This window comes from Glandiceps talaboti, chromosome 23, assembly GCF_964340395.1.
Source record: "Glandiceps talaboti chromosome 23, keGlaTala1.1, whole genome shotgun sequence".
Taxonomy (NCBI): Eukaryota; Metazoa; Hemichordata; class Enteropneusta; family Spengelidae; genus Glandiceps; species Glandiceps talaboti.
In genome coordinates this window covers 38259-53701 of record NC_135571.1, presented here as the reverse complement: position 1 = coordinate 53701, position 15443 = coordinate 38259, and the positions used below count along the sequence as shown (strand labels likewise).

Here is a 15443-nt window from a genome sequence, read left to right as displayed (position 1 = left end):
TTTAGATATGCAAAGAAATACAGGCAGAGATTTACGTCACTGAGAAAAAGTTCTCATAGATATATTTTTCACCATTTCAGTTCTTTTTAAAGCATTGAAAATGATTCAATATAAAATTGAAGGAGTGGTTGGTAGGATATTGTCTTCTGTCAAGAACAGTTGCTATAGCAATACAGATGTTGGAAAACACACATCTTCATTTTTGAAGAAGGCAGAATGTAGTAGAATGTATGGTACACACGCTTTTGCGCTAGGAATCCTGTAACTCTCTAGCTTCGTAGAATTTTTTTTTAGTATGGCCGCCATGTTTGACAAGTCCACATACGTACATGTGCATGGATGATATAAATTCTCGAGTGAAAAGAAAATTTTGTTCAAAGTTGGAGCCGAATCAACTGGGTGGGCAATATGCAAATAAATCTTACTGTCATTAAATTCATAACATTATTTGGTCAGCAGAAAATATTTTACCAAACATTTTTAAGCCTCCTAAGTTTCTATGGAAACAGCTATCCTATTTTACACAATTTGTGATATATTGGATAGCACTGACTTATAAATGCCAAAAGCAAGGACATTTGTTAACTGATTTAATTTTTTTTCCATGTTTTATGTAAAATGTTGAAAAATAATCCTCATCTTATGGTGATTTTGGTTACCATGGCAATGGATGTTCATAAAATGACCCCCCCCCCCCTTTTTTTTAAAATTGAAGACCGTCATGCAGTCAGAACCAAAATCACTGCAGTTTCAGATGAGTTGTGCTCTGTTGAAGTTGCTTGTTCTTAGCAACCTTTATTTATGAATATAATGGGCATTTTTTAAAAAGAATTTTGATCCAGGAATTCAAATATTGTAAGATTATTGTTTTTTTTTCCTCAGGTAAGTCAGAACTTGATTTATTGAATCATTCATTGCTGCACCATTGTACATATGCTACTTTTTGCTGAAAGTTCTTTTGAAAAATGGACACTACTGTAGGACAGGAATTGTACACTTCAACTCTAATACCCTTGCTTGTAGCCCATTCATTTTTTTCTTTGCTGCTTGATCAGTCATGTGACTTTGATTGGTCATGTGACTTCGATCATACACATATCATCGATATGGTCATCCTTGTTCTTGGAGTCATAAAAGTAAGTACCTAAAAAAATTTCATTTCATTCAGAGTCATCAAAAGCAATCATTTTACTGTTGAAATCTACATGTACGTCAACAAACATGTTTGATAACCTGATACAAGTACAAGTACACATTATACATGTATACTATACTATAGTACATACACAGGAACACGTTTTGAGATGTCTCCCCTTCCACTGTCTATGGTCTGACAGGCTGTTAACATATGGTTGGGACATATCTCTGGCCCTAGCTGCAATAATTGCAGCATTTCTTATGATTATGAGGATTTTTTCTTCCGTTTTTGTGCTTTTTGTTCCAATGTTTAACGGGAAGCAACAACTACAACTCTTGTAGCGTAAACGCAAATAGACGAGATCACACTGAAAATGTGAGCGAGATGTCAGCGTACTGTCTGTTTAAAAATGCACGCATTGCTACAGTTGCTGATTTTGATGGAAACTGTAATTAATGTCGGGAGTTAGGAAATATCTCATTTTTTGGCAGGTAAGGTGTAAATAAGCAGAAAATCCACCCAACTTTGCAATTCAGATCTGAATCACTTCTTCTATTTGCATTTACATTATAGGAATTGTAGCGTTTGCTTCCAGTTAAATGAAAAAAAAGGCCAAAAACAGAAGAAAAAGCCCTCAAAGTCACATCACACATTCCAATTATTACAGCTACTCTGGCCCAAATATCATGTTACATTACATGATCCAACCACTGACGAGTAAGACTCTATGATCAAATGTAACATCGCAATGACTTTGTACATAATCAATGGCCCCTAATTAGGATTAAAAGATTATCACTAAACCAAATACATGTAAGTGACATCTTCACACCAAGGGAAAAGCCATGTTTCTAGTCTGTTCTCTATAGTCATCTCAGGTAAAATTTACCAAAGTTTCCCAGTCATTTTATGGGGTCTCAAAATAGAGTTATGATAGATTCCAAACTATTCCACTTTTACCTCTTGAAACACTTCAGCCCTCTATGAAGCACATAAGATGCTTGAATACGCAGACATAAAATTTAATCCATTTTACCTGACTGATTAGGTATGTACAGTATGTAAATTGACAAAGTGTGTGGAAAACTGCTCGAGCACTTTCTATAAAAATGTAAAGATTATGAAACTGAGCATGGAAAGTGCTTGATCGTGCACCCTGTGAAAAATGGCAAAGTGCTCATCATTTACACTCATAAAATATTTCAGTTTCATTCTGTCGATAATGTGCATGATTTTAAATCTTGATGGGTTTGTGATCGAGACGTACATTCCTTGGCATTTGTCTATATGGTTCACCATCTTTAAGGCACTTTATACAATGCACAGGCCAAGTTGAACAAAAAATATGGAATATATACTCTGGTCCTTCTACATCAGGACAACATGCGTCTATGTCATGACAACGCATGTCTACATATACATCATTGGTTCCGCTGTGTTCGAAATATGCGTCAAAAACTTCAAAACTGCCATTACTTTCCCTGATTTTTCTTTGATATTATTGCCACTGGTATAAATAAGTTATTCTTCAATATTTTTCTTCATTCAAACGTAAAATACTTTTGGCCTTAGGCCCTATAGGTCACTCTTATTTTCCTTGGCTGAACGAAGAGAAATATTGGGAATAACATCTAAGTACACATCAAGTACATATAAGATACTGACCTATCCTTCGTATTCTTGCAGATACTTCGTTGAATGGTTCGCGACTAACGTGGTGATACGCCGGCAGCTCAATATGACTTAGCCTTAGCCTATATACACAATAATCCTCTATGTACCGTTGAGTTTCCTGTGACTCCACAGATTCAGACATCTACAGAAAAAAAATATCAAAAATTGTACAAATATATCTTTAGGTTAAATTTCTACAATAGTTACAATGGAAACTACAAGAGTAGACAAAAAACATGGTATGGCCTGACATTCTTACTTTAATTACATTTTGTAAATTGCTATATCGTGCATTGTACATTACATTTATTATTACATTTTGTAAATTGCTATATCGTGCATTGTACATTACATTTATTATAACGTTTTGTAAATTGCTATATCGTGCATTGTACATTACATTTATTATAACGTTTTGTAAATTGCTATATCGTGCATTGTACATTACATTTATTATTACATTTTGTAAATTGCTATATCGTGCATTGTACATTACATTTATTATTACATTTTGTAAATTGCTATATCGTGCATTGTACATTACATTTATTATTACATTTTGTAAATTGCTATATCGTGCATTGTACATTACATTTAGTATTACATTTTGTAAATTGCTATATCGTGCATTGTACATTACATTTATTATTACATTTTGTAAATTGCTATATCGTGCATTGTACATTACATTTATTATTACATTTTGTAAATTGCTATATCGTGCATTGTACATTACATTTATTATTACGTTTTGTAAATTGCTATATCGTGCTTTGTACATTACATTTATTATTACGTTTTGTAAATTGCTATATCGTGCATTGTACATTACATTTATTATTACGTTTTGTAAATTGCTATATCGTGCATTGTACATTACATTTATTATTACGTATGTACCAGAGATTACTTGCACCGGTGCGCACAATACTACTAGTGGTATTATTACAAATGTACCAGAGATTACTTGCATCGGTGCACACACATACTACTAGTGGTATTATTACATATGTACCAGAGATTACTTGCATCGGTGCACACAATATTAATGCATACCTGCATGCAAATGATATACAAATGAGGACACAGTTGCAATCGCGTGTGATTACATACTGTCGTTTTTATAAAAATTTGTTGTTTTGGATAAACATACGATAATAATAACAGAACCCCATGCCTTGTGAGTTCCAGCGTGGGTACTCAGGGGTATTTGCACTCAAGCTTGCAGTGTTTTCTGCTACACATTCACTCACTACGTTCATGACTTGTGAAAGTCTATGTGTTCCAACTAAGAAAGTCAAAATCTACCCGAATAACAAACCATGGTTTGATTTTGAAGTTAAGAAGAAACTTCATGCGAAAGAAGTTGCTTTTCAGTCAGGTGACAATGCTTTGTATAAGAAAGCAAAGTACGATCTGCAGAAAAGCATTACATTGGCTAAAAGAAGATATCGTAAGAAGTTGGAAAGTGACCTCAAGGCGAACAATTCCAATAACATCTGGCAAGGACTTCAAAAAATAACCAACTATAAAAAAAAACATCTCGTGCAGCTGATGCAAATGACTTGGACTTGCCCAACAAACTTAACATGTTTTATGGTCGGTTTGAAGAAAGGAACACCAAACCAGTGCCAACTGTTGACACCTGTCCAGATAGTCCGCCCTTTGTTGTGCAAGAATCAGATGTCAAAAGTCAGTTTAAGCATTTAAATGCTAAAAAGGCTCCAGGACCAGACGGCATTTCACCTCGTCTACTAAAGAACTGTGCGGATCAACTGTCGGGTGTCTTCACAAACATATTCAATTTGTCTCTTGAACTAGGCAAAGTTCCTGAATGCTTCAAAAAATCAGTCGTCATTCCTGTTCCTAAGAAACTGTCCATATCGTGCTTAAATGACTATAGACCTGTAGCATTAACATATGTTGTTATGAAATCATTCGAACGTTTAATTCTAGCATTTCTGAAAACCATTCTAAGTCACAAGTTTGATGCTTTTCAATTTGCATACCGCCAAAATCGATCTGTTGAAGACACAGTCTCGCTTGGTCTCCATTTTGCTCTTGAGCACCTTGAAAAGTCAAATAGATATGTTAGGATCCTTTTTGTTGACTATAGTTCAGCTTTTGATACAATTCTCCCATTCAAATTACTAGAGAAACTTCAAGAAATAGGTTTTCCCCAATCCATTAATTTGTGGATTCTCAATTTTCTATTGAGGAGACCTCAAATTGTAAAAATCGGCAATAACGTGTCATCGTCAATTGTCCTTAAAACAGGTGCACCGCAAGGGTGTGTTCTGTCCCCACTTCTATATTCATTGTACACATACGATTGTGTTTCCAGTCAACCAAGTACATCAATAATTAAGTTCGCGGATGATACTACTGTGGAAGGTCTTATTGAGAACTCAGACGAAAGTGCGTATCGCAATGAAGTTAATAATCTCGTTAGCTGGTGTTCAGAAAATAACCTTGAGATCTCCATGTTTCAAAAACAAAAGAAATGATCATTGACTTCCGGAAAAAACAAATCCCAGCTAGAACCACTTGCGATCAATGGCAGATAAAAAGTGATCCTTGTCAATGAAATGAGATTTGATGGCCACCATCTTGGTGTTTGGTGAGTCATGACCTCACTCTTCTGTCTTCCTTTATCCCAGGTCACTGACAATATTATTGACAATTGATCATTCATTAATGACATGTTTTGATGAGGTCTCTATCTATCAATAGTAATTTTCACTATAAACATGGCTGTCAATCAACTATTATCCCCTAAGTCATGAGGCATACATGTATGTGGATCACAAAATGTACTGTTTCTGGCATTTGTGCGAGGTTTTGTTGAAATCAGTATATGCAACTCAGTGGTGTACCGGTACTACCCAATTCAAATGTTCTCGGCAATTTACTTATTCCTGAAATTCATCTTTTAGGAATCCTTAAGTATTCCTAAAAGAATCCAATAGGAATCCTTAAGTATTCCTAAAAGAATCATATAGGAATCCTTAAGTATTCCTAAAAGAATCTAATAGGAATCCTTAAGTATTCCTAAAAGAATCCAATAGGAATCCTTAAGTATTCCTAAAAGAATCCAATAGGAATCCTTAAGTATTCCTAAAAGAATCCAATAGGAATACTTAAGTATTCCTAAAAGAATCCAATAGGAATCCTTAAGTATTCCTAAAAGAATCCAATAGGAATCCTTAAGTATTCCTAAAAGAATCCAATAGGAATCCTTAAGTATTCCTAAAAGAATCCAATAGGAATCCTTAAGTATTCCTAAAAGAATCCAATAGGAATCCTTAAGTATTCCTAAAAGACATCCTATAGGAATCCTTAAGTATTCCTAAAAGAATCCAATAGGAATACTTAAGTATTCCTAAAAGAATCCAATAGGAATACTTAAGTATTCCTAAAAGAATCATATAGGAATCCTTAAGTATTCCTAAAAGAATCCAATAGGAATCCTTGAGTATTCCTAAAAGAATCATATAGGAATCCTTGAGTATTCCTAAAAGAATCCAATAGGAATACTTAAGTATTCCTAAAAGAATCCAATAGGAATCCTTAAGTATTCCTAAAAGAATCCAATAGGAATCCTTAAGTATTCCTAAAAGAATCCAATAGGAATACTTAAGTATTCCTAAAAGAATCTAATAGGAATCCTTAAGTATTCCTAAAAGAATCCAATAGGAATCCTTAAGTATTCCTAAAAGAATCCAATAGGAATCCTTAAGTATTCCTAAAAGAATCCAATAGGAATACTTAAGTATTCCTAAAAGAATCCAATAGGAATCCTTAAGTATTCCTAAAAGAATCCAATAGGAATCCTTAAGTATTCCTAAAAGAATCCAATAGGAATCCTTAAGTATTCCTAAAAGAATCCAATAGGAATACTTAAGTATTCCTAAAAGAATCATATAGGAATCCTTAAGTATTCCTAAAAGAATCCAATAGGAATCCTTAAGTATTCCTAAAAGAATCCAATAGGAATCCTTAAGTATTCCTAAAAGAATCCAATAGGAATACTTAAGTATTCCTAAAAGAATCCAATAGGAATACTTAAGTATTCCTAAAAGAATCCAATAGGAATCCTTAAGTATTCCTAAAAGAATCCAATAGGAATCCTTAAGTATTCCTAAAAGAATCCAATAGGAATACTTAAGTATTCCTAAAAGACATCGTATAGGAATCCTTGGCCTATCAGCAGGCAATCTTGCTGGAGAATTAGCCAAGATAAATTCATACAATATTCACTATTTCATTCTCAATTATAATCGAAAATCAATTTTTGTACTTCTACAGTTAGGAACATGTTTGCACTTCCACAGTTCTGTTTGCCGTGAAAGATATAGAGCATGGTCAAACCAGGTCAGCTTCAACTTCAGTGTCAAATCACCCACTTTCTACTGAAAGTTCTTACACAAAGCCCATGCCAAATTTTTGTGAAATCTATCAATTTTATGGTCCATATTAAGGAAATTATGAGCAAAAAACCATACCGAAATTTCCGAGGATCAAGTAAGCTTCATCAGATCGTTATAAAATCAGTATTCCTACAAATAATTCATAAATACAGGCTGAGGCAGTGTTCACACATATGTATTTATATTAGGAGTGGAACTCACAGTAAAATACCTAGGGGAACCCAGGTACAGGCAGTATTCATGTATAAATTTATATTAGGAGTGGCACACACACAGTAAAATACCTAGGGGAACCCAGGTACAGGCAGTATTCACATTATATGTATTTATATTAGGGGTGGCACACACAGTAAAATACCTAGGGGAACCCAGGTACAGGCAGTATTCATGTATATGTATTTATATTAGGAGTGGCACACACACAGTAAAATACCTAGGGGAACCCAGGTACAGGCAGTATTCACATTATATGTATTTATATTAGGGGTGGCACACACAGTAAAATACCTAGGGGAACCCAGGTACAGGCAGTATTCATGTATATGTATTTATATTAGGAGTGGCACACACAGTAAAATACCTAGGGGAACCCAGGTACAGGTAGTATTAACATTATATGTATTTATATTATAGGAGTGGCACACACAGTAAAATACCTAGGGGAACCCAGGTACAGGCAGTATTCACATTATATGTATTTATATTATAGGAGTGGCACACACAGTAAAATACCTAGGGGAACCCAGGTACAGGCAGTATTCACATTATATGTATTTATATTAGGAGTGGAACTCACAGTAAAATACCTAGGGGAACCAAGGTACAGGCAGTATTCACATTATATGTATTTATATTATAGGAGTGGCACACACAGTAAAATACCTAGGGGAACCCAGGTACAGGTAGTATTAACATTATATGTATTTATATTATAGGAGTGGCACACACAGTAAAATACCTAGGGGAACCCAGGTACAGGCAGTATTCACATTATATGTATTTATATTATAGGAGTGGCACACACAGTAAAATACCTAGGGGAACCCAGGTACAGGCAGTATTCACATTATATGTATTTATATTAGGAGTGGAACTCACAGTAAAATACCTAGGGGAACCAAGGTACAGGCAGTATTCACATTATATGTATTTATATTATAGGAGTGGCACACACAGTAAAATACCTAGGGGAACCCAGGTACAGGCAGTATTCACATTATATGTATTTATATTAGGAGTGGAACTCACAGTAAAATACCTAGGGGAACCAAGGTACAGGCAGTATTCACATTATATGTATTTATATTATAGGAGTGGCACACACAGTAAAATACCTAGGGGAACCCAGGTACAGGCAGTGTTCATGTATATGTATTTATATTAGGAGTGGAACTCACAGTAAAATACCTAGGGGAACCCAGGTACAGGTAGTATTCACATTATATGTATTTATATTATAGGAGTGGCACACACAGTAAAATACCTAGGGGAACCCAGGTACAGGCAGTATTCACATTATATGTATTTATATTAGGAGTGGCACACACAGTAAAATACCTAGGGGAACCCAGGTACAGGTAGTATTCATGTATATGTATTTATATTATAGGAGTGGAACTCACAGTAAAATACCTAGGGGAACTTAGGCACAGGCAGTGTTCATGTATATGTATTTATATTAGGAGTGGCACACACAGTAAAATACCTAGGGGAACCCAGGTACAGGCAGTATTCACATTATATGTATTTATATTAGGAGTGGCACACACAGTAAAATACCTAGGGGAACCCAGGTACAGGCAGTATTCACATTATATGTATTTATATTAGGAGTGGCACACACAGTAAAATACCTAGGGGAACCCAGGTACAGGCAGTATTCACATTATATGTATTTATATTAGGAGTGGCACACACAGTAAAATACCTAGGGGAACCCAGGTACAGGCAGTATTCACATTATATGTATTTATATTAGGAGTGGCACACACAGTAAAATACCTAGGGGAACTTAGGCACAGGCAGTGTTCACCTACATATATTTATATTAGGAGTTACAGTGGCATGTTAATGTCAATGTATGCCTTCTGTTACACTACAATTGACTTCTAGCATTGTTAGAACATTTGATTACACAGTTCGGATCTCCTTCAAAGCATTTTTATATATATAATAAATTATGTCATCGGATCATTTATATCTTATATCTTAATACCAGGTTGAAGTTCCATCAATTGCAAGTGATGGTTAAAGTGTGCTTCAGTAAGAAGAATAATGATAGTGCCTTTTACATATACAGCACAAACTATGTCCATAAGCATATAAACTCAGCTTGTGCCCCCTTAATGAACATTTAATCTTTGTTTCCTTCAACAATAGTATAATTTGTAAAACCCCTCAGAGTAGGAAACCTTATCAAATAAGCTTATGCCACTGTAAGTACTGTACTGATGACTTCAGTTTAGGGGTATTTTGGTGCAATTATTAGTCATTCATGCAAATTTGGTTGAAATTTAAAGACTACAATCCACTCCTCGTATTATGCAAATTACATTGGGATCATCCAACATGGCGTAATGGCAGTCATGTTTAGTCATACACATTTGTGACAGAATAACTCAAATCAGAAATATTATGAAAGTGGGTCTAAATGTAAGCTGTTCATTGTCCCACTTTTTCCATTCTTTCCTTATTTGATAAGTTTGCTTTTAATCCTTGTGTTCTAATTTTCATTACAAATTTTGAAATAAAAATGTAGTTATTTCAGACCCAGTATTATGGCGTAGTAACAAAAATGTCTATCATTAAGTAGACATACATAGGTCTTGATCAAGTTACACAACAGTGTAAAATATGGGAAGACTGATATACAGCCCATAAAATTGTTGACTGGTAAAATATGAAGTGATTTATCTCTGCCGATGTAAATTTCCAGATGTGGGGATGAATTAACAATTCATTCTTTCCGTAAAGAACATACATAATGATGACGCCTTACAATACAAACTGATGGGTGGCTGCCCACAAACAGATAACTTGTGGCACAAGATTGTGAAACCAACTATGGCCCAAGGTAATAAACTGAACAAAATAAAGAAACAAACATACATCACATGTGTATGTACTGACATTATACTCATCCCACCATGTTACTTAAGAATGTACCAAAATGACTAAAAATGCTGGAGGACTTCTTTTCCCATGATGGTATATTTTACATGTATTTTAAGGTGACTACCCAGTCCAAGGAGACACTACATCACTACAAAAGTCCTTCATAATGTAATAAAGACACAATACTTTCGTTAAAATCATCACCTATAATTATCGATAACAACCAAACATTCTAAATTTTACCTCTGTATCTGTATACAAGTACTTGCCTTTTTTCTCTCAATCATATGCAAATCTCTAGCAACAAGTCGTTGACGTCAGTGGTACTGGGTACATATCATACATCTGTTTATAATAAATACTTACTATATAAATCTCATGACAAAACTTGTGACAATGAGTCTGGGATTGGTGGCAATCATCAGAGCTGGATTTATCCTGGCAAAACCACAAATAATATTGTGGTTTCCATTTCAAATTAGATCACATGCTAAAATTAACAGGAAACTTTACATGAATGGGAACATAACTCTTTGCTCTTGTACTCCAACATTTGTGGTATTATTTTAATGGTAAGGACTTCTCCTTTCTTTCAAAACCTTACAAAATGACCTAAAAGTTACAGCCTCAGACAGAAAGGGTTTCAAACCATGCATATAATTAAATCGTTTTATTCTAAAAAGGTTTCGATAATCTTAAATGTAAGTTAATTTCATGAATCAAAAATGCAATAAAAAATGTCAGATATTTCTAACATTTGGATAATTGACAGTCACTTCATCTGGAAATGAGGACTTGCTTCTCCCCTTCACATGCATATTTATGGTGAATGATACAAATTCATCTTATCCTTACTATCCTTTCAAACTTGTTATCCTTACTATCAAAATTATGATAATTTTCATCCTTCCTGATAAAAATAGTGCCAATGGTGTTTTAGCACAACTGTACACTGTGTTAATTTTTTGTCAATGGGTATGGTTTTGCCGCTAGGCATATTTACATACATTTTCTCAATGTTTAATAATGTATCTTATTATTTTTACAATATACGTCACCATTCTGTTGCTAAGGGCGTGGTCAAAATTACACACCTGTGATGCAATCATTTTGCTTTGAACAATTTCCCAACTAGACACTACAACTTACAAGTAATGTCCCATCAAATACCAAAGCAAGTGGTTGGGTGGTTTTTGAGTTTAAGTTGACATGCACGCACGCACGCACGCACATACGCATGCACGCACACACGCACGCACGTACATCATTATTGTAGTTGGACTGACTGCAGTTATCATAACAAGTTTATCATTGTAGTTGGACTGACTGCAGTTATCATAACAAGTTTATCATTGGAGTTGGACTGACTGCAGTTATCATAACAAGATTATCATTGTAGTTGGACTGACTGCAGTTATCATAACAAGATTATCATTGTAGTTGGACTGACTGCAGTTATCATAACAAGTTTATCATTGTAGTTGGACTGACTGCAGTTATCACAACAAGTTTATCATTGTAGTTGGACTGACTGCAGTTATCATAACAAGTTTATCATTGTAGTTGGACTGACTGCAGTTATCATAACAAGTTTATCATTGTAGTTGGACTGACTGCAGTTATCACAACAAGTTTATCATTGTAGTTGGACTGACTGCAGTTATCATAATAAGTTTATCATTGTAGTTGGACTGACTGCAGTTATCATAACAAGTTTTTCATTGTAGTTGGACTGACTGCAGTTATCATAACAAGTTTATCATTGTAGTTGGACTGACTGCAGTTATCATAACAAGTTTATCATTGTAGTTGGACTGACTGCAGTTATCATAACAAGTTTATCATTGGAGTTGGACTGACTGCAGTTATCATAACAAGTTTATCATTGTAGTTGGACTGACTGCAGTTATCATAACAAGTTTATCATTGTGGTTGGACTGACTGCAGTTATCATAATAAGTTTATCATTGTAGTTGGACTGACTGCAGTTATCATAACAAGTTTATCATTGTAGTTGGACTGACTGCAGTTATCATAACAAGTTTATCATTGTAGTTGGACTGACTGCAGTTATCATAACAAGTTTATCATTGTAGTTGGACTTACTGCAGTTATCACAACAAGTTTATCATTGTGGTTGGACTGACTGCAGTTATCATAACAAGTTTATCATTGTAGTTGGACTGACTGCAGTTATCATAACAAGTTTATCATTGTGGTTGGACTGACTGCAGTTATCACAACAAGTTTATCATTGTAGTTGGACTGACTGCAGTTATCACAACAAGTTTATCATTGGAGTTGGACTGACTGCAGTTATAACAGGTTCTAGTTGAGAGCAATGGGAGGGAGTAAAAGGGGAATTATTTGGAGAAAGGTGTCTATCTGTATTTCTCTGCCCCCTCCCCTCCTCGTCTCTTCAAATACATCAGTGTACAGTATTCTTCATTACTTTTACTAGGACTTGAAAGAAAGCACACTACTTGATGACTTCATAACTTTCCCCATTTGAAAGAAAGCACACTACTTGATGACTTCATAACTTTCCCCATTTGAAAGAAAGCACACTACTTGATGACTTCATAACTTTCCCCATTTGACACTTTTACTCTTCATCGAGTACAATCCATCTTGTTTTTAAAGAATGTGTACTTGTCCCAAATGAATTAATAGTCACACTACTAGCAGAATAGCAATTAGAAATTAGTGCCTGAAATTCTCACTGAGTAACTGTCACAGAAGATAGCGGCTATATTTACAACAAATTGGTTACCTTTTAAATATCAAATCAAATCAACAATTAGCTCTTCTTTGATTCTGCTGTAGATTATACATTTATACTGATGGTGCAAATCAAGAGATCTTATCAGTTTAGACATCAAACTGTCCTAAATTATAAAACATATAAGCACAGTTGGTATGCATCCAAGTTGTAATGTTTACAAATACTGCTTGAAGATTGTGATTCACTTTGTTGTCAGTTCCGAATGTTGTATTCCATGTAGTGGTAGTGAAATTTGTGAACTGTCAGAAGAAGATTTTTCTAAACCAGACAGAGTAGTTTAGGGGAAAATCAATAAAGTGTTATACGACACATGATTTTTACTCTCAGGATATTGTGATATGTACAAATTTCAACAAAATACATCTATAATATGTATGACATAGTTTGTAATGTGTCACCAGTGACTAGTAGTGTCATAACTGTATTTGATACATAAAATCTGAGTAGCACATGGATATATGATCCATACCCATACAATACACAGATAACACACTCATTATGTATCAAACTAGAAGAACTCAATGACTTAATTTTGTTGAAATTTGACCTACTTATATTTTTTACATTCAAAACTGTTGAAATATTTGTTATGATTGGATGATCATTCATAAAATATAGTATGTAAGATTTAAAGATGACTTTTTAATAACTTTTACATGGTTTTATAGCAATACATGGCATTTTGGTTTTCTCGCGATATAACAAAACCCCCAAGGGTGTGCAACTGGCACCATCATATATGTTATCAGGACACCTTTCTGAGGTGGAATCAGAAAAACAAAAACATTATATAACTCACACTGCAAGATTCACCTAAAAGCCCCTCTGGCAACCAGTCATTTTTGACCAGTTAACTCGCTATCGCTGCTGCATATATTTCATTCAAAGGTCATATACCATCCCCTGGGGGTGGTTTATTGCTATTACATTATAACAGAGAGAAAGTAACGGGAAAAAAAACAAATTCTAACCTATAATTCCAAAGACAGAAACATGATATAACTGTTTTAAAATAATAATAATAATAATAATAATAATAATAATAATAATAATAATAATAATAATAATAATAATAATAATAATAATAATAAATAAATATATTTATATGGCATCTATTATCCACCAAGTGACACTCACTGCCACTTGAGAATAGATACTGTCACAAATAAACTCTCTCAAAAGGTATATCTTTAGTCTTAGTCTTGATTAGAAAGTCTCAATACTTGGTGCAAAGCCATTTTCAAAGTTTGATCACTTCCAAATCATTAACTCTCAAAATTCAACTTATGATTCTTATATGAAGAAAGAAACACAATAACGTTTGGCTTGAATGTACCCAAGGTACTGACCCCAGTCCAGACTACTTACAACACTTTCACTTTCAACCGCCCACTCACATTTTAAACATACCTTTCATGTCCAATACAAAAATCCAGCTTCAGGACTCCTTCCCCGGACAAAAAGTCCACACCTTAAAAGAAAACAATCAGCAAATTATTTTGCTAGTCAAACCATAGATGTGGGTGGAGGGTCTATGCTCAAACATATGTGACATATACACAAATTATATACTGCATACGTAATTCAGAACACATGGCTCAAACATTTTTGTAGATTGTTTCTCTATAACCTAAGTTCTATTTTACAAAGAGCTTACCTGTATACAAGTTCCGCTTTTTATCTTATTGTTATAACACATACAATTGACTGAACGCTTTATCCCTCAGCTTACGTAATCTATCCACTATATGACCAGCTCCCGACTGGGGCCACTAGAAATGTAAACTACAAACAGCTGCCAGCCACAAGTTCAATCTACGGAGCGTTGCCATATTTGTTTAAATTATAATGAACGACAAATCGGCACATCTCCGAAATCACTGGAATCTCGGACAGGCGACCTCTGATATTAGGTTGACATTTGCTAACCAGCCCACGCTGTCTCTCTTTTAAATGTCTCCCCATTAAAGGTCGACTCGAGGAGCGTTTTGACGGTAACACAACGAGTACTCGTACGATTTCGATACAAGCTGTAACACGAATTCATATCGTATCCTTCCGTGTTGTTGTCGGTAAAGATGGACCGTCTGATTATACTTACGCCTACGTAACTGACGTGTACGAAAAACTCGAAAATTAACATTTTTCTCAAATTTCCCTTCTCTTGAGGATTCTGTCAAAACACTGAAGAGATCTCTGTGAACACCAACCTCAAACGATGGTAACGTTTACTATAAATTGTGATAAAAATAAACATACGATTCATAACAATAGGCAAGATGCTTTAATTGTTTGTCTCTGT

At 34.6% G+C, this 15443-nt stretch overlaps 1 protein-coding gene across 1 annotated transcript in view; it reads right to left on the bottom strand.

Annotated features, from left to right (window-relative positions):
* LOC144452898 (anti-apoptotic protein NR13-like) overlaps positions 1-15443 on the bottom strand; it is a 37320-nt gene that overhangs the window by 21777 nt on the left and 100 nt on the right. Inside the window, exons 2-3 of the mRNA XM_078144101.1 lie at positions 14552-14612; positions 2804-2954 (exon numbers count right to left, since the gene is read on the bottom strand). Of these exons, the coding sequence (XP_078000227.1) occupies positions 2804-2954 (151 nt within the window). The 5' untranslated portion in view covers positions 14552-14612. The remainder of the gene's footprint in view (positions 1-2803; positions 2955-14551; positions 14613-15443) is intronic.